This window comes from Catharus ustulatus, chromosome 1 (assembly GCF_009819885.2).
Source record: "Catharus ustulatus isolate bCatUst1 chromosome 1, bCatUst1.pri.v2, whole genome shotgun sequence".
NCBI lineage: Eukaryota > Metazoa > Chordata > Aves > Passeriformes > Turdidae > Catharus > Catharus ustulatus.
Genome location: NC_046221.1, coordinates 135,621,614 through 135,645,944, shown reverse-complemented (window position 1 = coordinate 135,645,944; position 24,331 = coordinate 135,621,614). Strand labels below are relative to the sequence as shown.

The window sequence follows — 24,331 nt, the reverse complement described above, 5'->3', positions numbered from 1 at the left end:
CAAGAGGGGTTTACAATCTTTTTAAAAAGGAATGCAAGAATCATTGAGCAAGTAAACAGATGCTCAAGCCTCCCTTCTCCCTCTAGCTCTCTCTTCCACCTCATGGAATTCCCATCTTTCCACCAGTGAGCCAACAAAGCATGGTACAGTGCAGGACAGAGACAAGATTTCTAACTCAAACCAAACTCTAACCAAACGAGCTGGGGATCCAGAATGGTTTCAGTCAGACCATGCTGTGGGGTGTGAAGCAGCTTCAAGCACCCCAGGCTGAGAAACAGGAGTGTAGTTTCAGTAATGCAGAACTGGGTGTGAGTCAATTTGTCTCACAAGAGGCTGTGTTAGGTGTTTCTAGATGACACAAATCTTTCCAATGGAGAATGAGTCCGGATTAAAGCACCACAGCACAGTGCCTCTGGACCTACCATAGAAGATTGAGAAGCTGTTGCAAAAGGTGACATGGTGATGGGAAAAGAGTGCTAATAGCGAAAAAAATGGAAAATTGCACTCCTCAGGCTGAAGACCAGGTGTAGATTACAGACAGATAAAAGATTTCTACATAAAAGGTTCACTGAGTAAACAAGACTTTCCCAGATTTTAACAAATTTCTGTGAGCATCCAAGAAGCCCTCCAGGCTCCACCTACTTCTGCTTGTAAGCCTTACCCTGTGAATCTGAATGGCGTCAATTGCTGAAGAAATAGATTCAAAAAATACAGGATTTTCAGAGTCAAGATTTCCACCATACTGCATTGCTTTTATCAAGGAAGCTGCAATAAAACAAACACATGAACACTGAGAAGATAGTGAGGATATATAAGCCATCATGTTAAAATTTTTGCTGTAAGCTGATACTTGCCTTTGCAGTGTGCTAGCACCACATCGATGTATCTGTTTTTACAGTCCATGTAAATCTATGTTGGAAAAAGAGAAATTAAAAAAAAAAACAGCTGTTTTAAATACCAACAGAGAAGTGCTGCTGCAGTAGCTGTACTGCCAGCAGCCACCAGAGTGAGCCCTTCAATAATGCAAACATCACCAAGTCACGTTTATTTCCTACCACCTCTTCACAGTACTCTTCAGCTCTGCTGAGAATTACAACTGAATTTGATTAATAATTTTGAAGTTTCTGACTCTAATTTTTAGGGATATTATTTCAAGTTCTCTTTTTTCAGCACGTTTTCCCGTGTCCTTACCATATACTTATTACCAGTCCACGCAGACAGGAAGCAGACCTAGGAAACTGAGAGTTTTATCAAAAAAGCACCATAACTATCATGCTGCATTCAACAATAAGCTGTTATTTATTCTTTCTTTGAAAGTGTTCAACTCCCCAGAGACAGAATATTAATGAGAGAAAACAAAAAAAACCCAAACAAAAACAAATAAAAAACCCCAAAAACAAAACAAAGAAACAAAAAAACAAAAAAAACCACCAAAAAAACCCAAATCCAAAACAAACAAAAAAACCCACAAAAAAACCAAACAAACAAACAAACAAAAAAAACCCAGAAAGCCCAAACAAAAAAAGTGAAAATAACTCTAAAACCAGAGTAGGGCATTTTCCTGCCAAATGGGGAATATCCAAAGCAGTTATTGCTTCAAAAAATGTTTAAATAATCCATGTGAAGTAGAAAAATTCTGAGAGAAAGACTCAATGAGAACCCCATCAAAATATTCTATTTTTAAAATAAAGCAAAAATCTTACTCAGTTCAAAAATCCACCATCTCTGACATCAATGATGATATTTTAGGAAGGAGTGCAACAACAAGGACATGTTGAGTGTGATCCTCTTGGTAGGAGGAAGAGTAACTTGGTTTTGGACCAACAATTTATCCAGAATCTGCACTACCAACCTGTGCACTTCGCCATCCATGCTAGACATACCTCTTACAAATTTGCCAAAGGCTTCTTTGACAAAATTTTTAATTTGGGGGTCTTTAAGACCTTTTGAAAACAATTTTCACAATTTTTAAAAACTAATATTGGAGTGAATGTCGAATATTTCAAAGGGATAGCTACTAAAGAGTCATTCCCACAAGCATTATTTTTCCTGTTTTCTTTTTCATTATATCCCTGCCTATAGGTGTAGTTTTAATCTTTTAAGGCAACACTTACTTCACTCTCCAATCACTGCAGTAAATTGAGAAAATTGTTAGGACAAGAAGAGGCCTGGGCTAAGACCCAGTGCAAGTTATCTATCTTACTCAGAAAAATTATGCAAATGAATCCTTCTATACCCACTTAACTCTGTACTCACTACACAACCTTTGAACTCCAGATCTGATGGAAATGTAAGAAATAGCTCTGGAACATATTTTTTTATCCACCATATAGAACTCCTTATAGAATTTTTGGGGTTGGAAGTCCAAGCATTAACTTGGCATTGCCAAGTCCATCACCAACCCATGTCTTTCCAGGCACTCTTCCCCAGTCTGTGACATTGTCTGGGGTTGTTGTAATCTGAGTGCAGGACCCAGCACTTTGCCTTACTGAACCTCACACAACTGGCCTTGGGCCATGATCCAGCCTGGCCAGACCCCTCTGCAGAGCCTTCCTGCCCTCCAGCAGATCAACACTCTCACTCAACTTGGTCTCATCTGCAAACCAAATGAGGATACACTTGATTCCCTTGTCCAAATCATCAACAAAGATATTAAACAGGACTGGCTCCAAGGGAACATCAATTGTGGCCAGCCACTGGATTTAGTTCCATTCATCACAGTAACCAATGACTGCTACATTTGGTCTTCTGGGAGCATCGTGGAACTCCTGCAATGCCTGAACCCAGTCTGCAAGATATGTTGACCACAGGAGAAAGGATGGAGATCATGTTTTGACCTCTGGCTTAGAAGACAGTAAGATATACAAATAAAATCACAGAATTAAAGCTGAAATTTTAAAGTGGCAAATTTACATGTCTCTACAATTCATGTGGCAGGGTCAAATATGACCTAAACAAACTTAAAAATAAAAAGGAAAAAGTTCTAAAACTTGTCTTCATTACATATAGATACGTACATTTGTACTGTTATCCAAAATATTTAGAAATATTTTAATGTAATTTTATATTTAAACATGGTACAATTTAATACCAAATCTGTGTTCATCTTTTTTATGGGTGAAATATTTATCCACTGATATAGGTGGAGTGACTAGCAGTCGGCTCCAGTAACTCATATGTATAATTATAGCATAAACAGAATGTTTCCATTGTCATGAATACCTGAAGAAGCACAGAGACTCCAGTATAATCAAAGAAATTCAGTCCACTGCAGTCTAATATCAAAACACGTCGCTCACTGTGACATGACTGCACCAACTCACCTAGACATTTGATAAATGAAAAATTTAAATTAAAAGGAGAATACTCAAGAAATAGGCATAAAAATGATGATAGCTCAACGAAATAAGCCCAAACTATCACAATAAAATTGTAATTGTTGTGTGCTGGGGTATCAGGCAAGCATATCTTAGAAGAGCAAGTGAAGAACCCTTAGGACAATGGAAAGAAGCTATGACAGACAGAACATAGTAATTGAGATGTTTTAGGCAGCAATACTGTCTCAAGAATTAAGCAAGTGCTTCTTCCAATTAGATTTTCACATTGACTCATTGTGGCTACTTTGGAAGATTTTTCATGACATACACAGAAAATATATCTATTTCTCTTTTAAGTTCTGATATGACACTGATTTCCATAGTCCCTAAATGTCTGCCTATGCCTTAATATTCAACCTTAAGAAAGAAATCTATGCAAAGTAGAGTATTTAATTTTCCTAAGATTTTACTGTGCTGGTTTTTGCTTGGTTAATTTTTTAATACATGATGACATATTGATGCTGGAGAAGAAAATTGTGTTGGTAGGATTTGCAAAGTTGTTATTCTTCAGCCTCAGGCCATCTTGTGTTTAATCTAAACATACTCTGTTCTAAATGCATCCTGAACTGGCACATAGATAAATGATTCCTGGCTTTCATAAAGGGAAAACTAGAAAATAATACACATCTTATTTACATTGTTCTGTGAACAAATGTTTGTTATCATAATGCATGCAACTGAAAAAAAAAAAGAAAAATATGAAGGAAAGGATTTCTGTTTGTAAAGAGGAGTTAAGCTAAATGGCTTTGGCAGAGCAGAGGTAAAGATTTTAAACAATTGCAGAGACTTGGAATTTCCCCATGATGCACATTTATAATGGTGGTAATTCCTTTCTGACAGTAATCTGAGAGCCAAAGACTTTCGGACTTGCATCTCCAGACATTTACTCTCTTTTTACTGTCCAATATATATGAATAGATACATAGAAACAAAAATGCTGAATTGTAAAGGGAACCTCCTGAAAATTACTGTGATAGAAACCCAGAAAGGGCTCATGTGATTTCCCAGGCTCAGTGTAATAATTCCCTGCTGCATCCTGAATTGCAGTAGAGGCTGCCTGGCCTCTAAATGGGGGGACAGGTAAAGACCTGCACCCTCTTTGGATCAATGGCATAAGCAAGAGCAGCTGTTTCATTTGGTGCTGATACAGACAATATTCCCCAAAGGGAGAAAGGAAAGATTCTGACAAAGACATAAATGTCCATGCCTTCTTGGACAACTGCCATAAGGCTTAAGGATTGTGTCCTCATGCACCCCTCCTTCTTGAACATTTAAGCTCAGCATTTTGCTTTTATTTTTAAAGGGATTTTTCTTTATTCTCTGTTTGTTGTTTTAAAGAAGACCGCAATGAAGAATCACCATGGGCTGGTTGGTACAAGCAGCATTTAAGTCCTTTGGTAGGACTTTTCAGAAAACAGGTCTTGTGCTTTCTGTCACTTTTGTAACATGAGAAACAAGTTCATCTTCAATATGACTGAAATATGCACTGGTAAAATCTTCTCAAATGTAGTACTTTTAAATATAGTCAATAAAATACACTATAATCTTTAATAACCATTTTCATAGGTTGCTATGCTACAGCAAAGCTCTCTGTCACCCTCAAGTTAACTAAACACTGTAGTACCATAAAAATGTCTTGAGTCTAGTTAACAAGCACAAACATTCAGACAACAGCCCCCAAATTAGATTTTCTACTGCAGCCTTAATGCTTATAAGTGTTTTAAATAAACACTGTTTTAATTCTATCCACAATGAAGTCATCTGTATAAAGTATCCACTGCAAAAGGTTGCTGCAGCTCTCCCATGGGAATGTATATGCTCTGGTTTGATTTAAGTGTTACAAAATGTGGAAAGAGTGGAGTTTCCAGTTTAATCCTTAATTGAAAGAAAATCTCTAGGGTATCTTATTATATGTTGTATTGATATACTGTATAATATTTATGGTTGTCACATCACTAACAATTCAGTTGACATTTTCTGAGATTTTCTCCTATGTGGTTTTAAAGATCACAAAGATTTAGCATGGTTCTAGTCTTACTTTTACTTTTTCATACCAACATTCAACTCTGTGTACGTCAAGAACCCCAAGACCAGAGCTTAGCAAAACAGTCTCTTCAACCTAGTCTTAAGATCAGTTCAGGCAACCATACAGGAAGTGTTTCCCCCACTATGTACCTGTCTCTTCACACACACTCATTCCAGTGCAATAAGCAGGACACAGAATCAGAGAATGGTTTGGGTTGGAAGGGACCTTAAATCATCTGGTTGCAACCCCCATGCGATGGGCAATGAGACTTCCACTAGAACCTTCTACTCCTGTAGAAAAGGCATTTTCAAGGGGCTCCCTGCTTTTGAAATTTTAAAAAGTCAGTCAAAAACAGAATGAAAAATAGGACTTATTAGGCCAAGGTTAACATAGTTTAACACTTTTTTGCAATCATGCTTCATTGAATGTTTGGTCTGACTGAAAATATTTATTTCCACAAAACTTGTGTGCACCTAGAAATATATAGAAAAATATGGAGCTATTTTGCGCGCTTACATCCATCATGGTTTTAACACCTTTTGTAGATAAACTCACCATGGCAACTTCCATTGGAAAATGAACAGAGCAATGTGTTCTGCTCACACTGAAATAAAAGCAACAAATGATTAACACACCAAGGAGAACCAGTCCATTGCACAGTAACGAGAGAAAAATCAGTGCAATACATAAGAATTCTGTTTCTCAGAATCAAAGTAAACTCATTCTCTTCAAAATCCTATGCAACAGGCTCTTGGATATATGATATATAATATTTTCTAGTATAACTTTAGAAGCATACTGAGATAAATACTCAAACTGATATTTTGCGTTTCTTTTTAGCAGACTCAACCTCTGTCAAGTTTGAGTTTACAAAAAAGTATATTTTTATATGCATATTTATATGCATATTATATTGCATATTTTTGAGGACCCGGGGAGTGGTTAAGAAGTGGTCAAAAGATGGGAAAGATGTTCTTGACAAGAAAAATTCTTGGCAGTGATTTTATAAGATTAACTTTTGATTAATTTTCTACTTGCTGCCATCTCATCTGCTATGCTAATATTTTAGTAAGAACATTTTTGACATGTAAATTGATTAAAGAATTACACTTATCTGGATAATTTTAAAAATAATTATTTCAATATGTAAGTTCTCAGTAGAAACATGAGTTAAAAACAGAATATGAGCACAAACAAAATTGAAACTGCATTTTTTTCACTCATTATGTGCTACACAAAGACATTATTCATCAAAAAAAAAATTTTAAAAAGCACAGTATTTCAGGCAGCTGTACTGCTGAGTACCTTACAGAAGAGACAAAGGATAAAATCTCCTTTTTAAGTAACGTATAAATTAACTTATTAAATTAACTTATTAAATTGACTCTAATTAATTCCACACAAATCCTAAGTAATTTCTGTTTGGAAGTGTCTTATCATACTAATCCAAGTCAGCCTAGAAAAACCAAAGGAAAAAAGCAGCACTTTTCTAAGCTATATTTCCACCCATCTGAGCACATATGGGTAGCACAACTCTTTGTCAAGGGACAGCAGAGGTGGTAAACACATGTTACTTTCTTAACAAGCCATCTAAGGCGCAGCTGGGATTTTCTCAGCACAAGTTGCCAAACTGGACGAAATTGTCTACAGTAAGCATTGTATCGTATTAGAATGTCTTCATGGTACTGATAGAAAAATGATAATTTATCTTTTCCCTTTTAGGAAGTGTTGCAGGAAGTTTCAGTAGTTATGTGTAGATGAACTTGGAAAATACTGTACTTTCAGGGATATTCTCCAAAAACATGATATATGTCATTTGTATACTGTTTATTTTTCTAGTACAATCAGTGCAAAAGAGGAAAAAGAAGCAATACCATAGAGGAAAAAAAAAGCAGTCACTTTCTTCCTAATTCTCCCAAAATTATTTATAGTTAGAAATGAAATGTCCGTCTCTCATGGAAAAAAATCACATTTATTCAAATATTTTTATAGCTATTCATTCTCTTTCTAAAATCCCAACCTTATGTCAGCTGAGGTTATGTAAGTTCTAGAAATTTTGGCGTTTTGGATCAGTGTTTTAATGTCTCTTACAGGATCACATGCAGAAATAGAAAAGATATTATTTTCAAGTAATAATATGAAACTAGTTGATATTGAATCTGATTAACATTAGGATTATCTTTATTCTAAATTAATAATTTCTAATATTACTTTTTAATACCTGTTTCAGTATGTGATTGCATTCTCTAAGAAATGCAAGGAAAGCAAACACGATCGCCAACCCAGTCACAGTGATTACTGGAAGTGTAAAGCACATCCCACCTTATTTACAGTATCACCTACCTGGCTGCTCATGCCATCCTTCTGGATTATCTTTAACAGGTCAGCGTGAAATTTTCTGGCATTCAAAAACACTAACGGGCTGTTGACTGAAACTATTTTTACCTGTTTTAGTGATTCCTGGGGAATGAAATAAACATAATGCTGAAAAGTTCATCTTGGATTTGGAGAACAAACCCCAGACCCATTTCTTTAAAAAACCTGAAAATACCTGTAAATTAACCTAGGAAGAGCTTTGGGTTGTGAGAATGAGGTAATAGATAATTCTGTTGATCAGCCTTCACACATAACTGAAGTAAGAATGGAAACACACACAATATATAATGAAAATTTTCTATAATATTATTTAGCATGAAAAAAAGCGCACACATTATGAGGCATAGCGCTAAGAACTATTAGCTAACAATTATAACAACACTATTTTAGTTGATATGATCCCCAAGCATAGACAAGGTAACATTTACAGACAGGGAATATATTTTATTAGACAAACACATCTTCAAAAAAGTAAACCAGGACATAGGGCAAACACTGCAGGTGGTTTGGGGAAAGCTGTCAATGTTCATCTTGGTCATCTGAAGATGACCTTGGTACAGGGATAGTTCTACATGAACATACTAAGTAGATCCAGATCAACCTTGAGTAGCAAATTTAAAGATTCACCACCACATTCTGCAACCAATACAATATTCTACACAAGAACACTTTGCCACTCTTGAGCCCGTCTCTACACTTCTCTGAATAAGCTACAACCAGCTTACCAGTACCTTCAGTCAGACTGTGTATCTCAAAACATGAATGTTACACAGCAGAAAAATTTTGGAAGGACACCAGATAATTTTCAGAAACCCACAGCTACAAGTGGGAGGCATTTTGCACAAAACAAGTGCTATTTCTCCCAATCTCAAGGCGTATTTATAAAACACCTTCAGAGACCAGTAAGAAAATTAATATTTATATATAAACATATTGGACAGCAGCAAGACATGCTTAAAGACTGATTCCGTAGGAAGTAGAAATAAGTTAATTCTACTGAATTCCCAATTTTCCACAAGTTGTGTGACAATGGAAGTAAAAATCAAGAATTTGCAAGAGAATATAGGTCAATAAAGACTCTCCCTGTCAAAATTCATGTAACAAGGTCACAGTGAAACACAAGTATCTGGAACTGACACAGACCATTTTTTAAGTAGTTAAAATTGTTTGGGATTGCATTGAAGATATGCAGTTTTCCCAACAGACTTCCAAGCAAAACCACAATCCACATGAACTATCTCCTTATTGCAGACTGTTGTTCAGACTTCTGGGAAGGAGATGATCTTTCAGACACCACCACAGTGACCATGAAATAAAGGAAATATTTCAAACATCTCAAACTGAGGCAAAGAACCCCAGACTTTGTGCAATTTACCAATGACTATGATTGCCGCAAATACCATACCACCAACATGCCACAGTCAGACAAGTGGCAAAGCTCAACTGGCAGTTAAAATGTCTCAGTTTGTATGGAATAGAGCTCTAAAATAAGGGCTAAGCAGAAGATGGTATATGCTTGAATGGAGAAATGCTCTAACATCCCACAGGTTCCCCCAAAAATGGTGTTGTACATAGCTTGGTGTGGCGACAAGTGGACACTTCAGCGCTATGGCAAAGTAGAAGATAAAAGCTAAGGAACAGAGGAAAACTGATATGCAAAGATCAAATCCTGTGATGCTCAAGCTTCCGTAAGTACAAGGTACAAAACTTAAAAGGCTCAAATCATAAGGTCAGACCAAGCACATGGTAAACTTAGGCATAATTTTTGTCCAGAATGGACAAAGTCAACTGTGCCGAAATTTGACCAGCCAGTTATTCCTGGCTCTGGTTTGATTCTTTGTTAACAAGAACTGTTCAGAGAAAAATGAACTTCCTCTTTCTCGTGTCCTTGTTAAGAAAGCAGGAAATTTATCTCACGTGTCTGTCCCTGCCACCACTTGGAAGGCCCCGGGCGATTGCCCTGCACACTCTGCGCAGTGCTGGCTCTGCTCAGGTATGAGTTCAGTGCCAGTGAACACCTCGGATGAAATGTGTTTCACATCACCCTTTGATTTTTTCCACATTAAAGTGTCTTTTCTCTTTTTGATTAAATAACCCCTATAAATCCATAGACCTTAATGGCAGGGTAGATCATTAAGCTTGCATATTTTCATGTTTAAAAGTCCTGTTGTTTATGTATAATCTGTTATTTACCAGAGAAACTTGGATCAGTCTAACATTCATACATTAAAAATTACCCTAAATGACTGCTGCAACCCAGTGACTCTAAATTCAATTAAAGGCATATTTTCCTTCTTTGTTTTGTGTAATAAGCTCTTGAGCAATTTGCTTCTCTAACATAATGTTATTTTCCCCACTGTCTGCAGACACTAGTTTGTCATTACCAGGTTACTGGCATTAATCTTACTGAATTAAGGGGGAAAAAGAGCAGGGGAGCAGTAAGGTTAAAAAAACCCCAATGTATAGGCATTTGTACAAAGTGCTTCATGAACAAATATGAAAAATAGCAGGCAAATCAAATTTTGGTTACCCATCTCTGACAAAGTTATTCCAACATTTTTATTAAGAATGAAAAGTGATATAATAATTGACGGCTGGTCTAGCCTCAACAACGGTGTTTTTAATTCACATTTCAGACTCCTCCCCATTCTTATGTACCTTTCACATTCCAATGTTTCTCAGCATGCCAAAACAGTAAATGCCCTTGAGCTCTTGCAAGTTCAGATTTTTAGCCCAAGATAGCTCTGATGGAAGACGTTTGCCAGAAATAATAAATTCTTTAACGAAGATCTGCTTAATGGCAAAGCAGTAACTGCTGAGCATGTGGTTTACGGATACATAAGACCGTTCATCAGCACTAGGAAAGGAAAAAGGACATAGGAGAAACTTTTACAGTGGAGAAGGCAGGATGTCCTGGTGATGGGGCTCTGTGCCGAAAGGACACATGGTTCTACTTCTCTCTTGGCTGCTGACCTGCCATTTCATCTTGGAGGAGGGAGTTCACCTCTCTGGGTCATTACCCTTCTCTTCTTACCATAGACCTGAACAAAAAGCTACTTTGACAATAATTGCAATGAAAAAAACCAAAGGAATCTGACTGGTTGGTTTAAGTTTGTAAGAAGCCAAATTTTAAAGGCACAGTCATTGGGAGAGATTCTTCTATCCATTTCTCACATGCACAGAGTGATGAGATTTGTGAAGCAGTCTGTGACAATTTTGTGGTGCTGCCCTGCTTTGCCCAGGCTCGTGGTGTCCTCTGGGACGATCTGATCATGAGAGTTTGGTGATGAAAATAGTTTCAGAAGAGAGATTGGGGATGAAGAAATACCAAAGGACTTTTAGGAAAAGTGATAATAATACAGAGACTGCCATTGTCTGCTCAGATGGCCCTTGCCATTCCTGGCAAGATATTTCCTTAAAATTTAGGAATCAGGAAGCTTTAAGAAAGAGCAATTCATAACTAAAATGACAAATAAACTAAGATAAATCTAAAAGGACTTGCCTAATTTCACTTTTCAGACAAGCAGCAGAACCATGAAAATATTGCACTTTCTGATGGCCAACTAGTTTTGTTATTATTATATTATCCTGCCTTTAGATTTCAAGTGGTCATATCATAAAAGCATTCCTTTGACTCCCTGGTTATAATCTGGTAACTAACTAGAGAAAAGAAACAAATCTGAATTAGTGAAACATACACAAACAGAAAGTTTAAAAAAATTGACTTACACAATTATCTTCTGCTTTGTATTTATATTCCACCTCTTTCATATTTTTCAAATTCAGTGTCTTTGCTCTGTAATCAATATATAGAGAAAAATCTGTACAGCAAATCATTAGTAGTCTTGAGCAGAAACTAAAAGACACACACCCCAAACTACAGCATAGCAGTTTAAAGGTCTGACAATGCAATCTGTGAGTATTTTTGTGATTACACACCTTAACTTTTCTGATAATTGTCCTCTTAAAGAGTAAAAAGCTCATTTTAGAATGATGAGATTACTTTGAAAATATGAATAATTAAATTATCTTGTGAAGAAAATTTTAATTTTAATTTTCATTTGCTGGTCAGAGAGCTACTTTCAAATCAAGGTAGTTAATATATAATCTCCATATAATATAGCTTCAAAAGTAAAGAAGTTTAATTACTGCAAAATCATATTATAAGGAAATGGAAAATAAATATGTAGAATAGCTGTGGGTCATGAAAAACAAAGACATTTTATTTGTCATTGAAATTGACACATCTTTATATGATGAAGCAGAATATTGCACTCCAGCTACCAAAGTACTGGAAAGGGCCAGTGTTCCTATGTTCTGTACAAAATGAAAAGAGAAAGTTGCCTGGAAAGGGAGCTCAGCACAGGATCTTCTGATTCAAGATGCCATTTATAGGAATACATTTAACTGCAGAAGGCTGTGGAACTATATCCTCTGAGACAGATGCACCAATATGCAAGGAGTATTTGCAGGTATTGGGGCCAGATAAATGAGCCTTGCAAACATCAGCTGTTCTCTCATCTTTGCATAAATGAAGTTGTAGCTGCTGCTGGTTTTAATACATTCTGATACATTAATAGCACGCTCAGTTCTCTGACATCTAAACAGAAACTTTACAATAAATTATCTATGGTATTTTCCTTGCTTCACTTCTGCTAACACTTTTGCTCATGACTGCATGGCTTAGTATGTGTTGTTAACCCCATCTGTACTATACCATTTTTAAGGCTACTACCTTGTTCCATGCCTTTAGATGGTATGGACAATCATGTGCAGCTTCACTGAAGAACACAGAGATCACTGGGAAGAGTCTTATTTACATTAACAAGTCTGGGTTCAGACTGAGGTCTCCACTAGATCAGGCTCTTTTGTATTAAATATCCATCCCTTTCTACTGTTGGACAACCTCTAACACCCAGGCTCAGGACAAAAACAGCATGAAAACTTGCTTTTTGCTTTACTACCAGAATTTACCAAAATTTATCAAGTGCTGAGTATCACAATGTTATCACAAAAGTACTGGTTGACTCAAGAAGAAGCTGTCTCCCATAATTTATAACTGCCTTGAAACGTTGAACTGTTTTAAAGCTGTTTCTGCAATTTATTCTATGAGAACAGAGCTGTACACAAATGTCTAACACCATTAACTTTAACAAGCATTTAATCGAGCTGTCTATATTTGCTTAATTTCAGTGGGATTCAGTGTTCATGCAAACAACTGCATGCAAGCAGCAAGTCATTTCCAGGACTGGTGAGCTGTGAATTAATTCTGTAGCACAAATCAATCATGAACCTCAGCTGTATTTCCCTTTACTCATGATCCAAAGTAGCAACTGCAATGTATTAAAAAATAAACCAAACTTCTGATTGCTCTGGTTTATTTGTCCTGACTTTTCTAAGTCATACACAGAACTTACACTTTTTGTTAGACATTAGAGTAGTTGTACAGTTATGCTTCATTAATCTATATTAGCAGTGCAATTGTCAACTACCAACTCCTGTGCAACATAGTGCCTAGGAGTTTATAAAGGCTCTCAGTAACTAAAGCTTGATAGATGTACTTTTTTCCTTAAGGAGCAAATAAATATCTAATGGAAAAATATTCCTAATTTTCCTGTTGATTTTATACTATCTTCATATAATGAATCCCATAGATGTGTAATAATAAGAGAAATCACAAAAGAATGCCATTTTATAAAATGTTCTAGAGATTCCTTAGTCTACAGTAAATGGACAGATGTGACTTTTCCTTTTGAATTGCCTTATCTTGCAATTTTCTGCAAGCAGAAAACTGAAGTTTAGTTGTTAAATTTAGTATCCTGTATGTTTACCCTGACTGTGAAGCAATATGCAGAATGAATACATAATGAAGTGCTCGTAGAACATTTCAATAAATTGTTTCTTACCTGGGAAAGCGGAAAATCACGATTACTATAGTGCAGACAACGCCATACAGCAGTCCCACGTTAGCAGCAAAGCATATTGTAAACACATAGGTACTAACCCATATGCTCTTTAAGGAGGGGAGCAAAAAGAAGTGATTAGTTTCAAATTTTATAGCAATGTGCACTTTGTGAATCTATAGAAATAAAGTTTTTTAAAACCAAGATAGTTTCTCAGATGTGAACATTTGCATCTTTGAACTGGCAAATACTGAAGACTGAATTAGCAATTAAAGTAATGCCTCCCATGGGACACAACTCATCCCAGTGCTCACAGAGGTTCTTTCCAGGGTTACTTAAAATAGCATTTGTACTTGTGCTAACAGCTTAAGTCAGAATAAACTCAGTTGTTTTGGAAAAACCTGTATTTTACTTTTCACATTGCAAATTCTTGTCACCTCCTTCACTGCATAGATTTTAAATCCTCCTTTCCTTTCACATAATGAGGTACCCTAATGAGGTCACATACAGAGAGCTTTTCTTTCACTAATCATATAAGTGGGAATTATAATTTGCAAAGAGGCTGATTAAAAATGGGTGTTTATCAGAGTACAGTTGACAAAAGCAACTCTATATTAATTCCTCCAAATTAAAATGGTGAGATTTCATATTACTTTCCCATCTTTCAATATTTGATTACTAAAACTTTGGAGTCATTTTAAATACAAATTTAAAAAATACTCAGAAGCATATCTGAAACTAAAGCCACTTTAAAAAGAAATTTAAAAAAACTTTAAAAATCTTTCACGTTTCAATTTTTCCTTAATTATTTTCTTACCAGAAACTATCATTTTTCTTTCTATGCTACAATGATGTGCACAGCTAAGAGACATGCAGATTTTATAATTAAAAGAAAAGTACAAAATACTAGATTTCTTATACCAACCTAATTGGTATAATAAAGCACACCTTTCTTTCCTTGAGGGAGCCTTAAGTGAAGACTGCCATCTCATCTTTATATTGAAGGTATTAAAAAAAAAAAGGAAAGTATTTTCAGTTGTCTGGATATATTGATCCCCACAGGTGCCCATTTCAAGAATTGCAGTGCTGCTTGTTCATGTTTGCAGAATAACAGATCACATTACAATGGCACAATCAGTGTGGAGATTATCCTTTCTGATACTTTCACTTAACTCACAAAAGGCAGAGACAATAGAATACTTTCAGCCCAACCACAGGAATTTTGCTTGAGCAGATTTCAGAACTGTTATTTCATGAATTATAAAATGTAAGTCATACCATACTAACTTCTGCTTCACAGAAGACAGAGTGTTACCATGACTTTGTCGAGAAACCTTTTCCTCCCTCATCTTCAAGATTCCTAACTACTGCAAAAGATTTTTCAGTTTCTTCAACAGGAGGGTTGCTAGGTAAGGAGATAGTTCATCCTCTGAAACTGTCCTCAATCACTAGTTGCATTTTAACATGACATCTTGTATGAAATGTGGTACAATATACTTGCAAAGGCCACCTTTATAAGCAACAGATATTGATTAATGAAAAAGAAAGTAATGCTAATATTTATAAATCCAATATACATTTATAAAGAAGCTCACCTGGACACATCCACTGTTAGCCAAAAGGCTAACAGAGCTACTAAAAACCTGAAAATCAGTGAGATCAGGAATTAGGTTATCTCAATAAGGCTGAGTCCTGAAAACACCTGAATCCACTCCAGTGTAATCCAGTTCAGCTGAACACCTGAACCTCATCACATCTAAATCACTGCTACAGATCTGCAAAATTCTCGTGTCTCAGAAGAAAACAGAAAGCATAAAAATGCAATACAAAGTCTGCATAGGAAGAATGCCAGAAATGTTTAAGTATTGCTGACTACTGAGAAAGGCAGTCAAGTGCCTCTCCAGCAGCCTGGTATCTTACATCCTAACTGTAATCAGACACTGTCATTGTTGTAGAGGCTGAGCCAAAACAATCGTACTGTCATTAGTCAATCACCCTTTCAGTCCTTTGTATTGGCCTGGAATCAGTTCTTCTTTAATTAGGTAGCATCAAACTTGTGGAAAGATGTTGATCTGATAGACTTTTTTTTTTTTTAATTAATGGGTTATTGCAAAGTTCAACAAAGAAGTCATAAAAATATCAAAGTTTTCCTTGGCAGCTTACTTCAATATGGTTATTGCATATTCCAAGACAGACAGAATCTAATCACTCTTCAAATCTTAGCAATGATGTGTTAGAGGCACATATTAATATGAAAAATCAAAACAAAATCCACCTTCAAAGTACTGTACTAATTTTAAAAAAATCTCTAAAGAGGGAGAAAAGAAACAAGCAGAATAAATGGATTTATGTCAACTTCTGTATATATCAGAAAGTATCAGAAGCACTAAGAGGTACAGTGGTTGTGTATAGCAACTACCTCTGTCTAGACTTTCCATTTCATGGGGTCTAACCATCCACCATTGATGACAGTCTGAAATTGGCACTTGGTAGGAAAAAAATCATATAAATTAGTTGCAGAATACTTTCTGAACCTAGGGCTAAACAATGCTATGCTAAGGTGTGGTGATCATAAATATTTCTGTACCAGTTTGAAACCAGATTAGGCATTTCCCTGTTTCATTGTAAACTGAGATGATCAGCCTGAAAGGGTATAGGGCTCCTTGCATGTAACTATCTGCAACACAGCAGTCTAGTTTCTTGCCACAATCAATGGATTTGGTTACCAGAATGAAGAAAATTTAGGGTGCAGTTCATCTAACTCCTATCTGGTTATGCTGTTGCTTAATGGAGGAAGAGATGGACATGACTCAACTGACCAGTTCTGTGCTGTCTGTAATGTGAGGCTCTGGTGAGTTGCTCAAATAGAGGCCTTCCAACATATAGCCAAAAAGAAGAACTCCATTAAAGTCCTGCTCATTCAGGAACTGTCTCAGCAGAAGGGGCTAGAGTCCTGGAGGAGGCTCTGGCTCTAAGAACTCAGTGACATGGCCATGCTCCCACATCCTTCTGCAGACAAATGACCAATGTGTGCATTCATCCTCAGCACACTTGTCATCAGAACTTGGGATTCAATGAAGCCCACCACACTAAGGGACGTGGTTTAGACTTGGCAGTGTTGGTTTAGCAGTTGGACTAGATGGTCTTTAAAGGTCTTTTCCAACCTAAATGATCCTATGATAATGAAATGGTATGGTAGTTCTTTGATATAATTTTTCACAGCCATTTCATATGCAATGGTTGAGACAGTATTTGTTTGCAAACAGCCCTGGAAACAGAGGGACTGATAGAAATAACTCTCTTTTTAAATAATTTATATGGTAATCATGCTTTCAATGGATTAAGCATTTACAAATTCCTTCCCACCCCACTGAGACCAACTGCAGCACAAGTAATATAACTCACACTAGCATATTCACTAATGCAGGAAAAATAGAAAATCTCCCTTGGATGCCATAAGATAGAGTCATTGATGCAAAAATTATTCTCACAGAAGAGATGGTTTCCTACTTTGTGGAAAATTGTTTATATAGCAGAGTCCTGAGAGCTCTCAGAGCCCTCTCATGAATCAGAACCCATGTGTGATGAACAAATTTAAAAGGCCATCTTCCTCCTGAGTATATTTGAAGAAGTTCTCAAAAACCCCAAGAAAATCCACTAATGAGCTCCAAATTTCAAAGAAGACCCTTTCTAGGCCCTCTCCTCTAAATATTTTGACAAAATAAATTGACAAGGTTTTGGATGTGTGTCTCAGAAATTCACAATGGCAAGATCTTGGAGGATACTTGTCAAAAATTGATCTACTTTAATTGCTGAATTAGTAGCATTCCTTACGTCCTTTAATATTAATATCTGTGCATACAATTACAATTCATGCATCCATAATTGCCTCTCATCATAACACAACACCATGTTGGGAATGTGTAGTTTTTACCATTTTAAAAGTGTAGTTTTTGCCATTCTTCCTGCTTTAAAAGTCAGGCATACAACCTGGCTGTGTCTCAGCCGTTGTCACTTTCTGGTCAAGACATATGAGCAACTTAAAAGCATTTTTTTCTCTTTAAATGCCAGAGTATTTCATTGCTGAACTTCTCAAATCCCTGCTATATAATTAACTCATGAAAATTATCCTTAGTCTGTTACAATTTTTCATTTAGAACATCCACTTCTAAAATATTTTTCTCCCATCTTTGGTTACTTTTAAGTCCAACAGTTAATAGCAAAGAGAACATTTTTCTTCAGCAATCCATTGCCAGGCAGTAGTTTTTGCTACTTAAAAGGCAGCTTATCTGTGATCCTGGGCCTTAAAATCAAGAGTTCACAAAAACTTCACTTTTTTTTAGTAATACTAGGAAAGTATCACTAGTATCACCAGCATTGTCAAGCTGGAGAATAGAAACAGCAAGTTAGTCAAGTTGGCCTGCATGAGAAATTAGGCTTACAGAAAGGACAAGGAAATCATCTTTTGAATCATCTGAGGACTTGAGAAGTGAGATATATTTACAGACAAGGCCAGATTAGCTTCCCGGCTGTTCTCAGAAAAAGCGGAAAAACAGATCAAGACAAATCACTCTCACTTATGCAGGTAATATATATAGTGGAATAGTGCAATTATTAATCCAGTCAAGGTGTAGGGTGTGACAGAAGACCTTAACTGAAGCATGAGACATTTGAAGTTCATATGGATGCTATGAATGGCAGGAAAGAGACCTCTGGAATAAGGACAATGGGGTAGTAGCTGAGAAGTAATCGAATGTGATTTGAGAGGTGAGATGTAAATCTGAAAGAAAAAGTCACCCATGGCTTAAAGAAGAACTTTCATAGAAACACAGAATATCCTGTAATGGAATTTCCTCAACTCCAACCCCTGAACAACATCTTACCTTCTATATTTAAAAGGCTTTTGTTCATAGAGATCTAATCAACAAATAAATATTATTCATCCCATTTGTGTTTAATGAGATGCTTAAAGAAATGTGAAGGATGAAGGTAACAAACTGGGTAATATTCCATTTCCATGCACTATCATTTTCCAGACCTATAACCAAAAAAAACCTGACTTCAATTCTACATCACACACACCCTTCAAAGAATCAGTTCCAGAAAGGATAGCTGCTAATTATTTCCAAATGTTTTGCTAGGATTTTTCTATCTTCAAAACACTTTGGATAACCTGGGTGATGGAATGATTCATTTCCAGTGTTCTGTCAGTTACTGGGGTGATTCCTTTCAGGCCAAAATAACACCAGTGTAGTTACACAAATCACTGGGCTTGGTGGGGCTCCTCAGAGCAGGCAGCAATGCAAGATCAATGTTTACAGCCTTACTTTAGCTATGGTATTTAAGGCAAGATGATTTATCCTGTCAAGCTAAGGACTGATGGTAAAACTACTTGAAGATAAATCATTGCTCAAGTATGTTTAGTCAAAAAGATGAACCCAGCAAACTCCCCCGTTCTATGACCTCTCTTGGAAATGATGACAGATGTCAGAGATGTAAGAAGTAACTATTCACACAACCTTTTCTGCCAAAACCAGAAAAGCAAAAATCAATCAGGTTAGTCTATCTGTGAAGATGTGTCAAATCTAGTCAGATTCCAGAATATGCTGCTGGAAAATGTAACTACTTATTATCTCGATTATCTCAATCTCCATCTCAATGATGGAGAAGATATATATCTCTATCCCATAACTACCAATGGTTTTAAGTCCATTGTTCCCAAAATAATTCTTGATCCACATCATCCATCATTTTTGTCACTGGCAATATGGGTTAAGCTGAAGATCAAGTACAAAACACGAGACAGAAAATATTTTCAGAATTTTACTCTTTGAGGAAGAAACGATTTCAGGAAAGATAGAGCTTTTCTTTTGGATAATTTGAAAGAAACCCCAATAAAACAAGTTTTCTGAACCTCTAGTTTTCTGCAACCATGTATGAAAAATCTCACTGTGAAACTTGATGTTTTTTACTTGGCTCTGTTTCCCATACTAAAACTATACTCTATTAAAAAAAAGGTTTTATTCTCTCCATGCTACTGCTGTAGAATACTAAGTCACTGGTGGATTCAAAAAAGTCCAATATTAACTACAATTACCTGTATTTCCTACCACAGAAAAGGGCTATGTGGCCAACATAACTTTCTGAATATTGTTAACTCAAACATATGGGATGTCAGCATGTATGAATTTATGCGAGTGCATAGAAATTCTGGTTCCACTAATTGGCCATTACACCCAAAATCTCCCACAGAAGAGAAATCCAGGAGTCTTCTTACACATGCATTCATCTTTACCATTTGCTAGAAATCCTGTGCAAATTCTGTCAGGATATTTAGACTTTGCATTAAACTAGATTTTCATGCTACGTCTCTTCACCTATCTAGTTTTTCCGATGTATTCCTCCTCTCATAGCGCAGAACCTTTCACTACGTTCAAACCTTAGATACTCTGCAAAATCTGAAAGAGTTAAGGCAATGTACCTACAGCACCCCTCAATATATTCTTGATTCTTTCTGCCTCACTTGTTCTGTTTGACCTATGTGGTCATTCCCTATTCCCAGAGGACAATGATACCAAAATCTCTTCAATAATGCTACAGTAGCAAATGCATGTTAAACAGATAGAAAAGACATAAAAAATAGACACATATTTGCTCATATTTAACTTCATCTGTCTGTATGCACATCTTTAGCATTAGGTTTGATTCTTTATTATTTGTTAAAATGCTATTTTTTAATACAACTGATATTTCAGATGCTGTTATTCTGAGCTGATAGTGCATAAAAAACTGCTAATAATACCTTGCACTTATTTCTTCTAGGGCCATGGAACTATTAAAGTGTAGTTAACAGATGTTTGCCAAACGGTCTCAGGAAAACCTCCTTGAATTTATTTTTACTTACCCAGTCTATTTTATCCACATTCCAATATTTTTTTAAGTCGCGGAACTGCATTAGCATCCCCTTCAAGCCCACAACAATAATGCTTGCTAACACACACTGCAGAGACATAAACACAAAAGCCATTTGCAGAGTTGTTAGTGAAAACAAATGCTGTTTCTTTAATTTTGCAGTCAATACCATAAATTATAAAAAAACCTGGTAGGTGTTTAGAAAATGGGATAAGCACAGGTATTCTTGTAACAGATGGTAATAGCAACAAACCCCCTATCCCCTTTTCATTTGTGAAGGCAATCTACAGGCTACCTAATTGTGAGAAAAACGACAGAAAGCTCAGGACTAGCCAAGACTCTTCCATTCATCACCAGACCAAATACATTCTGCCACAGTCTGAAGGACTCAAAAGCAAATCATCACTCAACTTCTATACAGTGAAGAATTGTAACTCCCCTTCCTCACCTCCTTCCCTAGAGAAGGCCTCTAGGGCAAAAGTCCATTAATTTTGAAGCAAAACCATTTTTTTGTTCTTTGACTCAGGAAGGAGGAGGAGATGGATGAAGAAATCATCTAGAGCCCAAAAGAATGGAGTACAAACCAACAGACTTACAATGCATAGACAGGCTGAAAAGCATATTAGAAGAGAAATAAATTATCAAGAAAGCAAAAACCAAAAAGTAATTTTAAAATACGGGGGGGAAAGCCTACAGGAAACTGGTCAAAATTTATCGATAATCCATATAAAAACAAATGAAAGTAGGGAAGAAGTATAGCAAAAAAACCAGGACATATTGTGCACCCTTCTTCAAGTGTCCTTACTTTGCATGTATACTATAAAAGGATCTGTGTTTGAAAAGTGAGAACTTTCATGACATCACGTAAACAATAGCACAAAGCAATTTTAAACCATATTTGAGGCAAAACTTCATGTACATACATAGCAGAAGTTTGGATAATTTTGGAGCTGTATTTAGCAGATTTGACATGCCTCTAGTTAAAATTAACTATTAATTTGTAATACCAAAAGCTAGATACAGCTTATGTGAAAAGATACCACACTGCTTTGAAGAGTCTTAGCAGAGATGTATTCTATGACAGAGATATAAGAATACTTCGTAATCTTTCAGTAATTAAGCTTATATCCCTATCTAAAATAATTTGTGTCAAATTTATTTGAAAAGCAAAGTTGTACATCATATGCATATCTGGAGAAATATCATGAATCTTCATTAATTTCTACCACACTTTGTCAATTTACAAATCCACAGCAGCATGGGTGTATATTTTTCATAAACTACATTCCAAAATAAGTAGAAGAGAAATTTACTTCTATATGCTTACCTGATACCCTATATATGTAACTATAAAATCTATATGTCTTATGCTGCCAACTCTGTATTTTATGATTTTGAAAATTTTCATGCCCATACTATTTTTTCAGCCACTGAAATTTAATAGAGCTGCTTTAGAGATTGCACTATCTTTCTCTGAAAGAAACTGTCATTAGAAAATGTTTGACATCTTAATCTTTAAAAAAGATAAGTACCATACCATAGGAAGCCAGTACAGCAGAGGTCCAATTGTGTAGATCACCACTAGAATTAATACACAAGAGATAAGGCAAGCCACCTAAAAACAATAAACAAGAATCGCAGATCATTCAGTCTAACAGAAATGATAAAAGGAATTGTGAAAGGAATAAACTAAAATATTGTAGAAAAAGTCAAGAATCAGATGTTGAAGGTGTTAGCTATTAATGTATCTGTGGATTGCAGATGCACATAATTTCAACTTTAATCTCTGACTATTACCTTTAATCAACTACAGTAATGACATAGTGAGAAATCTCAACATCTGTGCTTGACCCTGCTGCCAGCACACTGACACAGATCAGAGCATCACTTACACACTTGGGTATTAAATGGAACGTGTGTGTGCAATATCTCATCCCAGAAGTTCTCAGCATCCACTGTCATTCTGCAACTTATTTATAGCCATGCTCCCTATGTTGGACTGAATAATAGACCTGTCATAGCACTAAGCAAGAATTATGTATGCTATCATTTTGTCCACAAGAAGACTTCTTTTGTTGTGAAAACTACTGTTAAACCAGAAACCACTAACAATTTCATGTAAATACCTGTATTTACTTAAGAAACTGCAGGTACCATTTAAAAATATATTAAAGAGTATAATTAATGCAAGTAATATAAATTCAGAAAAATATATGGTCTGATAGTTAAATATTTCTTCACAGTATGGTATTAATCTGATGGAAAACTACAGTAAAATTTCACTGTCCTATTCTGCTCTGAGTGCTCACTGAGTACTTCTGGTCTTATAAATATACAGTTCAGATTCACAGAAGGTTTTCGACGATAAGTAGACAGATGCTCACTATTTTTATATTGATAATATGTTTCTTTACTAAAATAATTAGATTTCATTTTAAGAGACAAGTTGTTAAAAACAAAACCAGACAAGTTGTTAAAACACTAGAAAATTAAAGTCATGGTGTACTTAAAAATACCATCAAGAAGGATAGACAGAGTGTTTACATAAAAAGGGACAGAAAATCTGCTGGTAAAGTCACAAGGAACTTTTCCCTCTTTCTGCCTTCCTGAAGAGCAAGAAAAAAAGTTGATTCTATTTGAAGGACACTTCTAGTCCATGATAGAGTTCCTCACTTCTGTTTTCCCACAGGAAAATATATCACTGAGGAACAAATGCCAAAACTGCAATGCAGGTACAGCCATTTGAGAAAAAAAAAGGCTTTTATATGCCTCTGAAAGGCTCTTTGCATTTCTTTCATGCCCTATGCCAAACTGACTTCCCTCTATGTTAAAGAAAGGCTTGTTTTCGCCTATGAGCTGACCAATATTTATAAGTGATGATCTTCTCATCTCCTCATTCTGCCTGGACAGCCACAAAGGAAAGCATTAAGCTATGTGTTGCTTTCCAGGAAGGCATGGGAGAGATTGTAAGGACTATTAAAATACTCTCATAGTGCTAACTCATAGCCAGACTCTTAACTTTTAGACACAGGCACTGCTATACTGTGAAACCAATGGATAAACCAAGCAGATTTTTATTGTGGGTTTGCTGTCTTGAAATCAAATCATAGTGACTTCTTTTTCTTTTATCAGGGTCTTTCCCTACATGTACTAGAGACAACATGCTGAAATACTCCATATGCCTTCAGGTTATAGGTCTGCAGGTTACCTCAAATCTTCCATGGAAAAGCCAGTACAACTGTAAATTATACAATAAGTACAGTAATTTCACGAATACAAGCCACACCATTTTCACCAAAATTTTGGTGGAAACCCGGAAGTGCGGCTAGTACTCCGGGGCGGCTAATATATTAACAATATTCTAAAAGCTGCCAACACGGAAGTGAGAGCCCGCGGCAGCCCCAAGCCAAGCTGGAGCCCGGCCAGCCCCGGCAGAGGTGGGAAAGCCTGGCAGAGGCGGGGTCAGCAGTGTGGGGGGCGGGCGGCAGAGCCCGGGCCAGCAGTGTGGGGGAGCCCGGCGGTGCAGGGGCCTGCAGTGCCGGCCAGGGCGAGCAAACACGGTGGCAGCTGTGCAGACGGGAAGGGGGGTGTGAGCGAGCCTGGTGGTGGCAGCGGCAGCACCGCCCAGCCGGCCCTGAGCAGCCCCGCTGAGCCGTAGCACCGAGCTGGGCCACCCGGCCCCGTCGGCAACCATGAGCGGGCTGAGCCTGCCTGGCCCCGCCCTGAGCCAGTAAACC

The 24,331-nt window shown here is 36.6% G+C and overlaps 1 protein-coding gene across 1 annotated transcript in view; it reads right to left on the bottom strand.

The window, feature by feature from the left end:
- SLC26A7 (solute carrier family 26 member 7) overlaps nt 1-24,331 on the bottom strand; it is a 69,025-nt gene that overhangs the window by 2,625 nt on the left and 42,069 nt on the right. Inside the window, exons 9-17 of the mRNA XM_033081882.1 lie at nt 22,132-22,209; nt 20,587-20,682; nt 13,686-13,792; nt 11,509-11,575; nt 7,747-7,863; nt 5,959-6,007; nt 3,223-3,323; nt 855-909; nt 662-765 (exon numbers count right to left, since the gene is read on the bottom strand). Of these exons, the coding sequence (XP_032937773.1) occupies nt 662-765; nt 855-909; nt 3,223-3,323; nt 5,959-6,007; nt 7,747-7,863; nt 11,509-11,575; nt 13,686-13,792; nt 20,587-20,682; nt 22,132-22,209 (774 nt within the window). The remainder of the gene's footprint in view (nt 1-661; nt 766-854; nt 910-3,222; nt 3,324-5,958; nt 6,008-7,746; nt 7,864-11,508; nt 11,576-13,685; nt 13,793-20,586; nt 20,683-22,131; nt 22,210-24,331) is intronic.